This window comes from Hyperoodon ampullatus (assembly GCF_949752795.1).
Source record: "Hyperoodon ampullatus genome assembly, chromosome: 15".
NCBI classification, from domain to species: Eukaryota; Metazoa; Chordata; class Mammalia; order Artiodactyla; family Ziphiidae; genus Hyperoodon; species Hyperoodon ampullatus.
In genome coordinates, this window is record NC_136928.1 from 57,326,898 (window position 1) to 57,343,291 (window position 16,394).

A 16,394-nucleotide genomic window follows, 5' to 3' on the forward strand; every position below is an offset into this window, starting at 1 on the left:
TCACAGACAAGTTTGAGTCTGATTCTTCTGCCCTGGCAGATGGCCTGGTTGTAATGAGTCTTTTCTGAGTGAAGTTTGGCTCAGTATTCCTTTCCCAGAGCTGGTGGTATACTGAAAATGTGAATGGTGGCTATATGGTCAATAAACCAAATAAGTGGATCCAGTGGGTTATTAGACAAGAGGTCCTGAGGATGAAACTGAAAGCTGGGGTGGAGAGCAAGGAATTTCTAAGCTGCAGATGCACGAGGGATGGGCTAACAGAAGGGTGGTCTGGATATGGTGGCAACTGCTACTGTCCATCTTAGCCTTATGTGCTCCCTACTGTGTGATGCTTACATGGCTGGATGCTTTAAGGATCTGGGGCTAAGTGGCCAGCCTGGAGTGTACCACCTCCCCCGTTTGTCTGGCAAACTCTTGACATATTTTTCAAAATTTACTTTAGCATCATTCCTACATCTTTCTGTCTACATTTCGGTCCCTCCTTTGTTCTTCTCACACTGTTTTGTGAGGCTGCAAATTCCTTGAGGTCAGGGACCCTGGTTTTTCCTCTTTATGCTCTACACCACTAGAATCTAATAATCACTGACTCCAATTTTTTTTTTTTTTTTTTTTTTTTTTTTTTTTTTGTGGTACGCGGGCCTCTCACTGTTGTGGCCTCTCCCGTTGCGGAGCACAGGCTCCGGATGCACAGGCTCAGCAGCCATGGCTCACGGGCCCAGCCGCTCCGCGGTATATGGGATCCTCCCAGACCGGGGCACGAACCCGTATCCCCTGCATCGGCAGGCGGACTCTCAACCACTGCGCCACCAGGGAGGCCCACTGACTCCAATTGAGTAACAGGGAGGCAGATTTTGGCTTAGCATAAGAGAAATTTTTTAAAGTATACTTTAACTACAGACTAGTGGCTAAGAGCTTGGCCTTTGTGTCTTACTACCTCTATTCAAATTTCAGCTTTCTGTATTACCTTGAGCAGCTTAATCTGTCTGTGCCTCAAAAAATGGAGATAATAATATCTATGTCATCAAGTTGTTGTGAGAATTAAATGAGATAATACATGGAAAGTACTTGGCTCAGTTCCTGGCACCCTGTAAGCACTTGGTAATTTTAGATATTTTTTATTATTGTTATTATTCACTAGCACTATCTTATCCTGAAGCAGGGTCCTTCAGAAGCAGTGAGTTCCCTTCTACTGAAGGTATTCAAGCAGCAGTAAGTCCAGGAGAGATGCCATAGAAGCAGTTTAGGACTTCTAAGGATGCTTCTAATCATAGAAGAGGGAAGTTATTTCTCTGATTCAAAGAAAGTGTGATCATTAGTGTTACTTCTAGTGAAGCTGAGGAGTGTTAGAATAGAAAAAAGACATCAGATTTGGCTGTATGTATGTATTACAAACAGCAAAATATTTTATTCTTTGTTGATTGCAAAAGCCCTTTTATGTTGTAACCCATACGGCAAATCAGGCCCTTACATGCAAATCCATGTCTTTTCAAAAGGACTAGCTTGGCCTTGCCAAAATGGAACAAACAAAACTTTAAAGACTGTTTCAGCCCTACTGAAATGTCTTTTCCCTTTGAAAGAAGTCTATTAGTGATGCAAATGCAAAGTTATCTGCACAGATGATAATCCTCGCAAACAAAACAGTGAAACCATTAGAACTTTCTTGTGCAGCATTCAATCCTGAGAATTTGGCTTTCCAGCATTAAAAAGGCAGAAAAAGAGAGCAGAACTGGTTCCTATTTGAGATAGTTTATTAGGTCTGCTTATCTGAACCCTGGGCTAATTATCCTCGTGTTTGGCTTAAGGAGGCCAAACAATTCTCCAAAAGTGGACAGGCTGAAGGAAGGCTTGCCTCTGGGCAAGTGCCTTAAACAGGCAAAAAACAGGGTCCTTAGCCATGGAATAATATTTATAGTCAGGAGTTTAATTCTCAAGATACCAGAGTCTTTTAAGGTCGATACATCTAGAAGAAACCCAATGATAAGCATTCATAGGGCAGCAGTGTAAGTAATATGCTCCTAGTACTGATGCTTTAAAATAATTAAAAACTAGATAATTGAAGGTCTACTTGTATAGGTGAAGAGATGGTCATTTTCCAACATCTTTTAGTCAACAGATAGGGCAAACAACTTCTTTGAGAATTTAGTAAACATGCAATCTGACTGTAGGCAAAGAGATGGAAAAGATAAAAATGTACGAGGCAGTTAACTGTAAATAGTTCGCTTGACTATTATTTGATTATACTTATTTTATATTTAACAAGTTTGATAAGACCTAGTTTTTCGGGGAGCCACGAGGCCTTAGGGAATATTATCGGTCAGAAGGTGTGGTGCCTAAGGGTACTAGAAAACAGCTTCTGAAGCAAAAATCCAAAGCGGTATTGCCGAAGTGGCCATCACCTACCTACTTGATTAAAGCTTTTGGAAATGCCTAGTGGGCAGTTTATTGAGAACAGAAAATTAGCCCTACATACCCAGAGGCTTTCTTGGACAGATAATAAGATTTGAAGCTGGTGTCCACACACATGGGATGCAAGGCTTGCAATCTGGGTCTGAAGCAGGGTGGGGCTTTGGGTAGTTAAGCTGTAGAGCTTGCGGACCATCACAGGTTGACATTTCAGATATGGGAACGGATCTCGTCCACGCTCCACCCTTCACCCCCACCCCACCTCTCCTTTGCAAGGTTGCTAGACAGCTTGCTGGTCCCCTCCCCCATCTTTGATAATCCAGACGCCTCTGGTGAAGGTCAAGCACTGCTTTAGTTCTGGCCTCTGGCTGCCTCCCACGCCCTCCACGCGGAAGGGCTGGCGGCCGTTTGGCGTGTTTTTCCTCCAGAGCTTCCCACGGCCTACCCACTCCACACGCCTCCCTGGCCGCCCTCCTGACCTGTCCTTTTTTGCACCCTGGCAGGTCAACTCCAAGGGCCCGAGTGTCAGGGGTCGCAGCAAGCACAGCTCACTTTTTTCAGGGGATTTCCTCAGGACAACAACCCCTTCCCCGCAATCCCAGAAAGTCTGTGGGACTCGTCTGTGCCCTATGTATAGTTGCTTCTAAAAAAAAGTTCGGGACACGGGCCGTCTTGCAAATTAAAACTATACTACCTGCTTAGGATGGGGACCTGATGCGGCGACGTCAGACTTTGTCGCTGGGGAAATGAGAAGCGAATAGGAGCTCCTTTCTGCCTGCCCCCCCTCCGCGGTCCCGGGGGCAGGCGAGCCTTTGCTGGCACGGCACAGCGGCGGTCGCACGCGGGTTCCCCGTGCGGGGAAGCCGCGGCCGTTTTCGCCGAGTAGGGCCCGGGGGCCGGGCCTCGTCAGGCAAGCGCGCGGAGCCGGAGCGCGCACGGGGAGGGCCGCGCGCGGGGCCGGAGAGCGCTCCCTCCGTGCTCGCGGCTGCGCAGTCGGGCGGGAGCCGGGAAAGGGGAGGAGGGTGGAGGAGCCGGAGTAAGGGGAGGGGGAGGAGCGGCGAAGGCGGAAGCCATGTTGGAGTTTCACCCCGAGCGAGGGGCTGCGAGCGTCGTCGGCTCCGTGTGGGTGTGACCCGGGTTCGGCGCCGCGGCGGGCTGCGGGGGGCGGGGACGGTTAGGCCGGTCGTCGTCGTCCGCGGCGGCGGCCGCAGCGTGGAGCCGGGCGATTGTGACCGCCGGGGGAGCAGGGGGCCCGCCGCGGCTCCCACTCTCCGTGTGGCCCCCTGAGCGCCCCCCCTCCCCTGCCCGGGAGGGAGGCGGGGGGCACCCGGGGCCCGCCATGAACCCCTGCTTCGATCTGTCCCGCCGGAACCCTCAGGAGGACTTCGAGCTGATTCAGCGCATCGGCAGCGGCACCTACGGCGACGTCTACAAGGTGAGGGCGAGGGGCCGCGCGCCGCTGAGGCTGTGGGGCGCTGACCCGCCGCGGGGAGGGCGAGGGGCGCCGGCGAGTCGGGGCGCCCGAGTCTGCGCTGCCAGTCGGCGGGAGTCGCTGGCGCCCGGGAGCGGTGGGCGAGGAGGAGCGGCGGGTGCCCAGGGCTCCGCGACCGTGCAGAGAACAAAGGGCCAAATGTTTAATCCCGAGACCTCCGGGTCCTTACCTGAGCCTCCCCCGGACGCGCATTTCCCGGGAAGCGCTGAACGGCGGCGGCAACTCCGCTCCTCACCGCGCGGAGAGGGTCTGCGCGTTTGTTGCATTGGCAGGGTCAGTGCGACGAGCCGGACAGCAGGGGTTTGGCTTATGTCAAACCTGCATGCTCTCCACGGACCTGGGATTGTTCGCGGTGGGTTGGCAAATGCTGCCCACCAGACCCGGCGATAGTCATTTCACTGGGCAGCGTCCATCGACAGCCCCTCAACCTTTAGCCTCCTAGCATCCGCATACCAGTTTCTTTTAATTTTCCAAGTAATGACTTTCTTTTGTAAAAGAGATCTGGTTAGCATGACTTCTTTCTTCCTTCCTCCGTTCCTCCCTTCCTCTCTCCCTTTCTTTCTCCCTTTCTCTCTCTTTCTTTCTTTCTTCCCCTCCCCTCCCTTCTTTCCTTCTTCTTTTCTTTCGAAAGAGCAACTTTTTCTCCAACTCGAATTGGACTGTGATGCCTTATTAAACTGTTTTTGTCAGGGACACATAGGATTCAGCTTTTTTTTTTTATATGTAAGTGAATTGAATACTTAGGAAGGGTACTGGTTTGGCAAGGTTAGAATTCAAAGCCCATTAGTAGCATAGCATTCCTGTTGTAGAGGGACCACTTCTAAATGTGGCAGATAAATCATGCTTCTCTGGCCAGCTCAACTCTTGGCCTCACAGAGACTGCCAAGAAGAGCAGGCTTGTGCCAAATGTGGCAGCAGTCTTGATTTGGTTGTGTATCTTCTTACTGGTAACTGAAGTGGAACTCTACCTGTTTCACATAACACCTGAGGATGCACAAAGAAACTTAACTTTACTTTGGAAAGTTGAGTCTTAAGTTTATTTTGCCCACCTTTAAGCAGTAGGTTTTTACTTTTACTTCACTTGTAATGCATATGGTAACTTAGATATTTAATACAGTGCAGCCAGTATTCTGCATTAGTCTTGTTTTGTGGATGATTTGCTTTCCATCATCAGTTATATCACCACTTTTCTCCATAGACAACACAGGTGTCTATGTTGTCACCTATGTGACACACCTACTGTGTATAAGGTACTGTGCATCTATCTAAGCACTTGGGTTGTAGCACTGAAAGAGAGACATGTTCCCAAGTCTTACTCGTTTATATTTTTTGGACAAGAACAACATTAAACAACCATTTAAATAATTATTTTATTGATTTTCTTCGTGCTGCAGAGAGGAGAGGATTAGGATTAGGGTTAGGAGAGCGTATAACAGGAGGACTTCATCTCCTCTGGGGAGTCAGAGGCAATGAGGAGAGGGAATTATGCCAGATAGAGGAAGCATGATCTGTGCAGGCTTGGAGGCCCCAAGGAGCAGGGTGAGGATTTGAAAGAAGGCCTATGTGGCCTCAGTAGCCAGAGAGGGAGGATGACCCTAGATCATGCAGGCCTCTTTGGTCTTGTAAGGAGGTGGGACTTCTCTTTAGGACAGTAAGGAGCCATTGCAGGGTTTTAAGTAGGAGAGTGAAATTAGACTTGGATTTTTACAAGCTTTCAAGCTTTACCTACTGCAGTGTGGGGAGTGGAGATGGGGGGCAGAGGTAAAGAGCAGTTAGGAGGCCATTGTAAGCATAACCATTACGGTATTGTGCTTGGAATTTGTAGTGATTGTGAAAGTTGAAGTGAGTGAATCCAGGTAGCTTAGAGTTGGTTAAGGGAGTCTGGTTAGGGCTTCTCTGATGGCACAATGGTTAAGAATCCACCTGCCAATGCAGGGGACACAGGTTCGAGCCCTGGTCTGGGAAGATCCCACATGCTGGGGAGCAACTAAGCCCATGCGCCACAGCTACTAAGCCTGCGCTCTAGAACCCGCGAGCCACAGCTACTGAGCCCACGAGCCACAACTACTGAAGCCCGCGCACCACAACTACTGAAGCCCACGTGCCTAGAGCCCGTGCTCCTCAACAAGAGAAGCCACCGCAATGAGAAGCCTGTGCACTGCAGCAAAGAGTAGCCCCCGCTCACCACAACTAGAGAAAGCCTGCGCACAGCAACGAAGACCCAACACAGCCCAAAAAAAAAAAAAAAAAATAATAAATAAATAATTTTTTAAAAAAGGGAGTCTAGTTATATTGAGATGAAAAGTTAACTGAACCTTTGCTAATGTATCAGGCTTAGGTGGCAGTGTAGACAGTTCTTTTTCAGTTCTTTACAAGAATAATTGGCCATGTATTTACTATATTTAGAAAAAACAGCTGGTAGTTAAGCCACATGATTAAAACGTAAAAAAATTAGGCCTGTAATTTCCTAAGGACATCTAAGTGCAGTGCAGGTATAAGTTGATTAATCTTGTCATCTGTTTAAAATAATGATAATGGAAACTAACATTTATAGAGTGCTTATTACTTGCCAGGCAGTGCTCGAAGACTTCTCCATGTATTACCTCAATCCTTACAATAGCCCAATGATAGAGATGCTGTTATTAACTCCATTTTGCATCAAAAGAAACTAAGGCACAGGGAAGTTACAGTAACTTGCCAAAGTTCGTAGGTGGCAAAGCCAGAATGTGAACCAGTTTGCTCTAGCTACTGTGTCCTTAACCAGCATATGGGCAGATAATGTATTATCGAATTTCCAGTGGAGAAACGGAGGCACACACTTAGTTTAGCATGTTAATTGCAGCCACACTCTGAGGTAGAGTGGATCTTTAAGTAGTAGTTAGAATACCTGACTCCTGCTGTGCAGCCAGGCCTCACTGTTTTTGTAGAGTCTGCCAAGTGGACATCAGATAATAGATGCTTGATCCCTGCCTGCCAGACTCTTCTAATATCAGGGGCCCAAAGCAGAGAAACTCTGTGTGGTTTTTGGCATCATATCCTGTTTGCTGAATGACCCAAAGCTTAAACTATTTGTATTTTTGTCTGTACATAGTCATGTTCATGCTATAAAGATAACAAATTTTTTTGTATTTTGCTGTTTTCGATTTTCATTATTTATACAAATGGTGTTGATTAGAGAGTAGTGCCTTAAAGAATTTTTTTCAAAAGCCAGTACATATAATTTGCTCCTTAATTTGTCAGTATTTAGGTGCTAAAAATGGAATGATCCGATTAAGTAAGTAAGTTAGAGGCCTAATTATTTATAGTCATTCTTAGAAGGTTGGTGTTTTAAGTGATTTTTATTTTGAAAACTATATCCTATGCAGTGTAATAATATGCTTATTATATTTAAGGTGGCATGGTTTAGTTAAAAAGTACTGAGCTAGGATGTGGAAGATCTAGAATTTATTAGCTCTTTGGCCTTATAAAATCACTTAGCCTCTCAGAGCTGTTTTGTTGTGAAGGTATTATTACCATCATATGCCCTTCTGTTTATGCTGTTGACTTGTTTCACTCAACAAATACGTTTTAATTTTTTTGAGGCCAAAAAAATGCAAATATACATTTCCTCTGCACTGTCTTAAAGTACATGAAAATATAGTTTAAAAAGAAAAGGCTGGGCTTCCCCGGTGGCGCAGTGGTTGAGAGCCCACCTGCCGATGCAGGGGACACGGGTTCGTGCCTCCGTCCGGGAGGATCCCACATGCCGCGGAGCGGCTGGGCCCGTGAGCCATGGCCGCTGAGCCTGCACGTCCGGAGCCTGTGCTCCACGACGGGAGAGACCACAACAGTGAGAGGCCCGTGTACCGCAAAAAAAAAAAAAAAAAAAAAGAAAGAAAGAAAAAAAAAGAAAAGACTTACATACTTTTAAATGTCCTGTAACTCTGGGCTTTATCTGTCAGATGAACTATCTGTAGCAGGAGTTACTCAGGGACTTGGGAGTTGACAGCTAGAAAGGGCTCTGTGGTTGAGCCTCAGGGGGCCCATGAAACCCTTGGAAATTTATAGGCTTAATGTTGTATGTGTGTGTGTTTTTCTGGAGAGATGGCTTTTGGTATTTATTACATTCTCAGAGAGTTCCATGATCCCAAAAAAGAAGAGAATGAATGATCTATAGGTTTGTCACTTGAAAGCGATTACTTGGAGAAGTTAGGTCTTTGTATACCATATCACATTATCAACATTTATCAACATTAGTATGATTTTCACATGCATTATGCTATTTTTTCTCAGGCAGTTTTCCAGTTTAATTTGTATTATTCCTACCCTTAGAGTCTTCATTTACGGATGTTTTTCTAGATTTATTGCTAGAGAGACAATACTAAAGCTAGAGATAGGGTAAGGCAGGGTTGTTTTGAAGTATTGGTCTTCACGTGTTTCTCAGGGAGTATCTCATCTGGTCTTGTGGTGTTAGCTTTGTCCCTGTGAATGACTCCCAGATGCCTCCAGCTTGTGCCTTCTGAGTTTTAGCCCATTATCTCCAGCTGACAAATGGAGGCAATGTCAAAAGCCCCAGTAGAGTCAGTTTGTTAAGGCTTGAAGCCTTGGAATCATCTTTTACTTCCAGACTGGACTTCATAAGCATTTTCCAAACTGTGACCAGGGGACTTCCCCGTCAGTCCAGTGGTTAGGACTCTGCACTTCCAATGCCGGGGGCACGGGTTCGATCCCTGGTCGGGGAACTAAGAAGATCCTGCATGCTGTGGGATGCAGCCAAACAAGCAAACAAACAAAAAACTGTGACCAGGATGCTCCAGGGAAAGCAGTACTATGAGTGTATCAGAGACCGAGAAGTCCTATGGTAAAGAAACCTGGTAAACTTTGCTTAACCCAGCAAACTCCAAAGTTACTTGATGATGGGATTCTTCTCTGTAATACCAATTGCTTGTCCTTAGAACTGGTGTCTTGTAGAACATGCTTTGGAAATGTTGATATTGATTTTATCTGTGTGTGTTTGGAAGCCATTCCCTCTGAAGCAGAGGCTGTAATGTGGCTAAGCTCCAAGGTAGCATTCACATGGTGATCTATGTAGAGAGACTCTGAAAGCTGCCAGGAGAAAAATTGAAGGTTGGATAGTGAAATCAGGAAATTAATTTGTATGTTCAAGTATTCAGTGAATTATGTGTTGACTTGTTTGTAACTCTGCGTCTCTCATGGTATTCCGATTAATATCATCAAACACTAATTCTTTCATCATAGTCAGGATTTATAAGAACTTTTCTGGAAAACTCAGTTCTGAAACCTCGCCTCCTATGAGGGACGTGAAGACCTTAAGCATTTAGAAAAGAACAGCTGAAGGAAAATAAAACGTGTATCCAGATTGTGCCCATTTTTACTTTCATGGAGGACAGAGTCTAGAGGGACCAGAGGAAGTGGTCCTAAACTTCAGAATGATTGTTTGAGTATTTAAGGTAAATTAAAGTAGAGTTTCCTCGTATCAGTAGTTATTTGAGGTGGAAAATGACAGTGGAACAGATTGTGGGATAATTTCTGTAGGTACAAACAGCTTACCTGACTTTGATATGGACCTGATTCCCTAAAGGAGGTACTTACCTCCAAGATTTGATTTGTATGTATATTTACTTGTGAAACAACATCTAATTATTTTGTATTGAGAATGAATAGTTAGTCATTCTCTCATGAGAGTCCATTTAACATTCATCCTACACTGAATAGCTGTAATATGAAAGGAAAGGTCCCAGGGACTGTGTGTGGAGTAGGAAAAATGACAAGACTTGGTACTTTATTTACAGGGACATAAATTGTGAACCTACTTTTAGCTATCATAATTTGAGATCAAAACTGTGTTGATTTCCTCTTTTCTAGCACATTAAATCTCTTATTGGCTGAGAGATTGTCTTGACACTCCATAATCTAGACAACTGACTTCTCTGTAGCACAGCACAGTGATTTTTTTTTAAACATCTTTATTGGAGTATAATTGCTTTACAATGGTATGTTAGTTTCTGCTTTATAACAAAGTGAATCAGGTATACATATACATATATCCCCATATCTCCTCCCTCTTGAGTCTCCCTCCCACCCTCCCTATCCCACCGCTCTAAGGTGGTCACAGAGCACGGAGCTGATCTCCCTGTGCTATGCGGCTGCTTCCCAGTAGCTATCTATTTTACATTTGGTAGTATATATTCAGCATAGTGATTTAAGACCAGGCTCTGGAGGCAGACTGCCTAGTTTCACCACCCACTAGCCAATTACCTAATCCTTCCCTCTGTGCCTCAGTTTCCTCAGTTGTAAAATGGAGATGCTTAGAAAAGTACTTGGGGGACTTCCCTGGTGGTCCAGTGGGTAAGACTCTGCACTCCCAATGCAGCGGGCCCGGGTTTGATCCCTGGTCAGAGAACTACATCCCGCATGCGTGCTGCAACTAAGAGTCTGCGTGCTGCAACTAAGAAGCCCGCGTGCCACAACTAAGACCTGGCACAGCCAAAATAAATAAATAAATAATAAAGAAAGAAATATTTAAAAAAAGTACTTGGGACAGTGCCTGTCACATAATACTCAGTAATAGTTAATTGTCGGCAATACTGTTTATTATTATGTATTTCTCCTGCTCCTGTCTTCCTAACCTACTCTGCTCCTCGTGCTGCTGCCTCAGTGGTTTTACACTTGCTGTCTGTGCTTGTAACCCCCCCCATATCTGTATGGTTTGTTTCTTCATTTCCCTCAGGTCTCAGCTCAAATGTCACCTTTTAATGTGCCTGTTCCTTATCATCCTATAAAAAACAGCTCCTCCCCACTTCTGTCTTTACCAGGTATGGATCCAGATTTTGTAGGCCCTGAACTTTATACAGTAATTTGGGTACCCTCGTTGATAAAACAAATAAATTAGAATAAAAAGTTTGGTGTGAAAGTGAATAATTATTTAGAGTTAGAAAAGATGTCCCAACAAAATGCTGTAACCTTAGAGTCAGGTCCCTTTCTTCTGAGGTCTCTTTAGGCATTTGATCAAAAATGCTGTCATGTAGTGCTTCTTGATAGCCACCGGGCTTCTCTTCCCCACCAACAACATTCTACGTGTCCCAGTAACTTTCATCCCTCATAGAGGCCCCGGGGAAGTGAGGAGGCCTGAACTGTAAGTTTTATTAGCTTTATAAAAAATTCAGCTTTGCCTCTTACTCTCCCTAATTTTCATTGTGGCATGTATCACCTTATATTTATTTGTTTATTGCTTTTCTTTCCCCGCTAGAGTGTAAGTCCAGGAAGCTGGTGGTTTTGTTTTGTTCATGGCTGTATCCCCAGAACATAGAAAAGTGCCTAACACATATTTAGACTCTCAGTAAATATTTGTGGAATGAATGAATGAACTGGCATGAGAGGAACAAACCGTGTGCTACTACCTAAGTTTAGAGGAAGGAAATCATTATTTCTGGTTGGGAGAAATCATAGCAGGTTTTAAAGTGGAGATGACATTGGGCTTGACCTAGATCTCTGGCCATAGTGGGTATAGAATGAATTAAACATTGTGGTTTATTATTAGACCTAATCTAAATCAGTGGGTTTAATGTATCTTCTGCATAATAAGCAATGTTCATAACTTACATACATATGAGAATACTCTGTCATTTTAAAGTAAAGACATTTAGAGACTAGTGAATATATATAGCTATTACATACTGGTTTTTGTTTTTTGAAAATATGATTAAATTGGACTTCTAATCAGGAAGAGGACTTTGTTCACCAATACCAAAAGGCCTTAGATTTGAGATATGAAATCATGTTTGTTTTCTACTTTTGTTTTTTACAGTTTTTTTGGTTCTGGAAGATGCCATGTTTCAGAGTTCCAGCTGCCTTGACATGAGATTTTAGGTTTGGATTTCTAATGTGACAGTGTATCACCTCCCTTAGTCCTTAAAGTCTATTGGAAAAATCTTAGGTTTGACCGTAAATTTAGGTATGTCCAAAGAAGACATTTATTTAGTTTGTTTAAACTCTTCTTAGAAACTTGAGGTGGTAAGAAAATTCTTTCTGTATAAATCATCCACCTTCTGCTCAAAGAATCTTCTCCTCATGGCCTATAGACTAAAGTACACACCTTTTTTAAAAATTGAAGTATAGTTTCTGTACAATATTATATTAGTTACAGGTATACAATATAGTGATTCAAAATTTTTAAAGATTATACTCCATTGGTAGTTTAAGCCTGACGTTCAAGGCATTGTCCTATTTGCTCTCTGGGCCGTTACGATGAGAAAGTTTAGATTGGAGGAGGCAGGGCGAGAGGAGGAAAGCAGAGGAAGGAATAGGGGCTGGGGGTGCTTTCCAGGTGAGCGTTTAACCACAGGAGTAAAGGGTTAGAGACTGAAAGGGAGGATTAAGTAACATGGAGACTTGTGTTGGGGAGCATGGAGAAGTAAAATTTGCTAGATAAGGCAGGGCCAATTTATGAAGTTCTTGGAAGCCAGGTAAAATTGTGTAGATAGGAAGTGACAGGATGTTGGGAACGCTAAGGCTTTTGTACAAGAAATAATAATGTTGAAAGTGCCCAGGATTATTCTGGCAATCGTAATGAGAGTGGATCAGAGAGGAAGGACAGAAATATCTGTAAAATAGAGTCTGTTTCAGAATCCTTTTGTACTCTTAAAAATTATTGAGAACACCAAAGTTGTTTATGTTAATTATATCTATTGCTATTGACTATATTAGCAATTATACCTGAGAAATTTTTTAAAATATTAATTTATTAAAAAGAATAATAAACCTATTACATGTTAACATAAATGACATTTTCATGAAAAATAACTGTTTTCCAAACAAAAATTGAGTGAAGGGAGTGGGATTGTTGTACATTTTGCAAATCTCTTTAATATTTGGTTAAATAGAATACAGCTGTTTCTCAGATGTGTTTTTCATTCATCCTATTGGGATATTTTGTTTTGGTTGACATGTGAAGAAAATCTGGTCTCTCACATGTATTTATTTGGAAAAGGAGAATATTTTAACAGCCTTTTCAGGTAATTGTGGGTATTTTCCTCTTATACATCTCCACAACTTGACAATTAAACATTAGTTGTGGAGAGAAGATGGCGGAAGAGTAAGAGAGAGAAGATGGTGGAGGAGTAAGACGCGGAGGTCACCTTCCTCCCCACAGATACATCAGAAATACATCTACACGTGGAACTGCTCCTATAGAACACCCACTGAATGCTGGCAGAAGACCTCAGACCTACCGAAAGGCAAGAAACTCCCCACGTACCTGGGTAGGGCAAAAGAAAAAAGAATAAACAAAGACAAAAGAATAGGGACGGGACCTGCACCAGTGGGAGGGAGCCGTGTAGGAGGAAAGGCTTCCACACACTAGGAAGCCCCTTCACTGGGGGAGAGACAGGGTGGTGGGGAAGAAGCTTCGGAGCCGCGGAGGAGAGCGCAGCAACAGGGGTGCGGAGGGCAAAGCGGAGAGATTCCCGCACAGAGGATCGGTGCCGACCAGCACTCACCAGCCCGAGAGGCTTGTCTGCTCCCCAGCCGCGGCGGGCGGGGGCGGGGAGCTGAGGCTCGGGCTTCGGTCGGATCGCAGGGAGAGGACTGGGGTTGACGGCGTGAACACAGCCTGAAGGGGGCTAGTGCGCCACGGCTAGCCGGGAGGAAGTCCAGGATAAAGTCTGGACCTGCCGAAGAGGCAAGAGACTTTTTCTTGCCTCTTTGTTTCCTGGGGAGCGAGGAGAGGGGATTAAGAGCACTGCTTAAAGGAGCTCCAGAGATGGGCGTGAGCCGCGGCTAACAGTGCGGACCCCAGAGACGGGCATGAGACGCTAAGGCTGCTGCTGCTGCCACCAAGAAGCCTGTGTGCAAGCACAGGTCACTATCCACACCTCCCCTCCCGGGAGCCTGTGCAGCCCGCCACTACCAGGGTCCTATGATCCAGGGACAACTTCCCCGGGAGAACACACGGCGCACATCAGGCTGGTGGCCTCTGCCACCACAGGCTCGCCCCGCATCCGTACCCCTCCCTCTCCCTGGCCTGACTGAGCCAGAGCCGCCAAATCAGCTGCTCCTTTAACCTCATCCTGTCTGAGTGAAGAACAGACGCTTTCAGGTGACCTACACGCAGAGGCGGGGCCAAATCCAAAGTCGAACCTCAGGAACTGTGCGAACAAAGAAGAGAAAGGGAAATTTCTCCCAGCAGCCTCAGAAGCAGCAGATTAAAGCTCCACCATCAACGTGATGTACCCTGCATCTGTGGAATACCTGAATAGGTAACGAATTATCCCAAATTGAGGAGGTGGACTTTGGGAGCAAGATATATTATTTTTTCCCCTTTTCCTCTTTTTGTGAGTGTGTATGTGTATGCTTCTGTGTGAGATTTTGTCTGTATAGCTTTGCTTTCACCATTTGTCCTAGGGTTCTGTCCGTCCGTTTTTTTCTTTTTTTACTTAAAAAAATTTTTTTCTTAATAATTATTTTTTATTTTAATAACTTTATTTTATTTTATCTTACTTTATTTTATTTTATCCTCTTTCTTTCTTTCTATTTTTTCTCCCTTTTATTCTGAACCGTATGGATGAAAGGCTCTTGGTGCTCCAGCCAGGCGTCAAGGCTGTGCCTCTGAGGTGGGAGAGCCAACTTCAGGACACTGGTCCACAAGAGACTTCCCAGCTCCACGTAATATCAAACAGTGAAAATCTCCCAGAGATCTCCATCTCAACACCAAGACCCAGCTCCACTCAACGACCAGCAAGCTACAGTGCTGGACACCCTATGCCAAACAACTAGCAAGACAGGAACACAGCCCAATCCAAGAGAGGCTGCCTAAAATCATAATAAGGCCACAGACACCCCAAAACACACCACCAGACGAGGACCTGACCACCAGAAAGACAAGATCCAGCCTCATCCACCAGAACACAGGCACTAACCCCCTCCACCAGGAAGCCTACACAACCCACTGAACCAACCTTAGCCACTGGAGACAGACACCAAAAACAACGGGAACTACGAACCTGCAGCCTGCAAAAAGGAGGCCCCAAACACAGTAAGATAAGCAAAATGACAAGACAGAAAAACACACAGCAGATGAAGGAGCAAGGTAAAAACCCACCAGACCTAACAAATGAAGAGGAAATAGGCAGTCTACCTGAAAAAGAATTCAGTATAATGATAGTAAAGATGATCCAAAATCCTGGAAATAGAATAGAGAAAATGCAAGAAACATTTAACAAGGACCTAGAAGAACTAAAGAGGAAAGAAGCAACGATGAACAACACAATAAATGAAATGAAAAATACTCTAGATGGGATCAATAGCAGAATAACTGAGGCAGAAGAACAGATAAGTGACGTGGAAGATAAAATAATGGAAATAACTACTGCAGAGCAGAATAAAGAAAAAAGAATGAAAAGAACTGAGGGCAGTCTCAGAGACATCTGGGACAACATTAAATGCACCAACATTTGAATTATAGGGGTCCCAGAAGAAGAAGAGGAAAAGAAAGGGACTGAGAAAATATTTGAAGAGATTATAGTTGAAAACTTCCCTAATATGGGAGAGGAAATAGTTAATCAAGTCCAGGAAGCACAGAGAGTCCCATACTGGATAAATCCAAGGAGAAACAACGCCAAGACACATATTAATCAAACTATCAAATATTAAATACAAAGAAAATATATTAAAAGCAGCAAGGGAAAGACAACAAATAACACACAAGAGAATCCCCACTAGGTTAAGAGCTGATCTTTCAGCAGAAACTCTGCAAACCAGAAGGGAGTGGCAGGACATATTTAAAGTGATGAAGGAGAAAAACCTACAACCAAGATTACTCTACCCAGCAAGGATCTCATTCAGATTTGACGGAGAAATTTAAACCTTTACAGACAAGCAAAAGCTGAGAGAGCTCAGCACCACCAAACCAGCTTTACAACAAATGCTAAAGGAACTTCTTTAGGCAAGAAACACAAGAGAAGGAAAAGACCTACAATAACAAACCCAAAACAATTAAGAAAATGGGAATAGGAACATACATATCGATAATTACCTTAAATGTAAATGGATTAAATGCTCCCACCAAAAGACACAGATTGGCTGAATGGACACACAAAAAAGACCCGTATATATGCTGTCTAAAAGAGACCCACTTCAGACCTAGGGACACATACAGACTGAAAGTGAGGGGATGGAAAAAGATATTCCTTGCAAATGGAAATCAAAAGAAAGCTGGAGTAGCAATTCTCATATCAGACAAAATAGAGTTTAAAATAAAGACTACTAGAAGAGACAAAGAAGGACACTACATAATGATCAAGGGATCGATCCAAGAAGAAGATATAACAATTGTAAATATTTATGCACCCAGCATAGGAGTACCTCAATACATAAGGCAAATAGTAACAGCCATAAAAGGGGAAATCAACAGTAACACAATCATACTAGGGGACTTTAACATCCCACTTTCACCAATGGACAGATCAGCCAAAATGAAAATAAATATGGAAACACAAGCTTT

General features: G+C 44.1%; 1 protein-coding gene across 3 annotated transcripts in view; it reads left to right on the top strand.

The window, feature by feature from the left end:
- Positions 1-3,523: 3,523 nt before the first annotated feature.
- MAP4K3 (mitogen-activated protein kinase kinase kinase kinase 3) overlaps positions 3,524-16,394 on the top strand; it is a gene marked incomplete at its 3' end in the record, with an annotated part of 191,680 nt that continues 178,809 nt past the window's right edge. For all 3 annotated transcript variants that reach the window (XM_079721504.1, XM_079721506.1, XM_079721505.1), the window contains exon 1: positions 3,524-3,838. In XM_079721504.1, the coding sequence (XP_079577630.1) occupies positions 3,743-3,838 (96 nt within the window). In that variant the 5' untranslated portion in view covers positions 3,524-3,742. The remainder of the gene's footprint in view (positions 3,839-16,394) is intronic.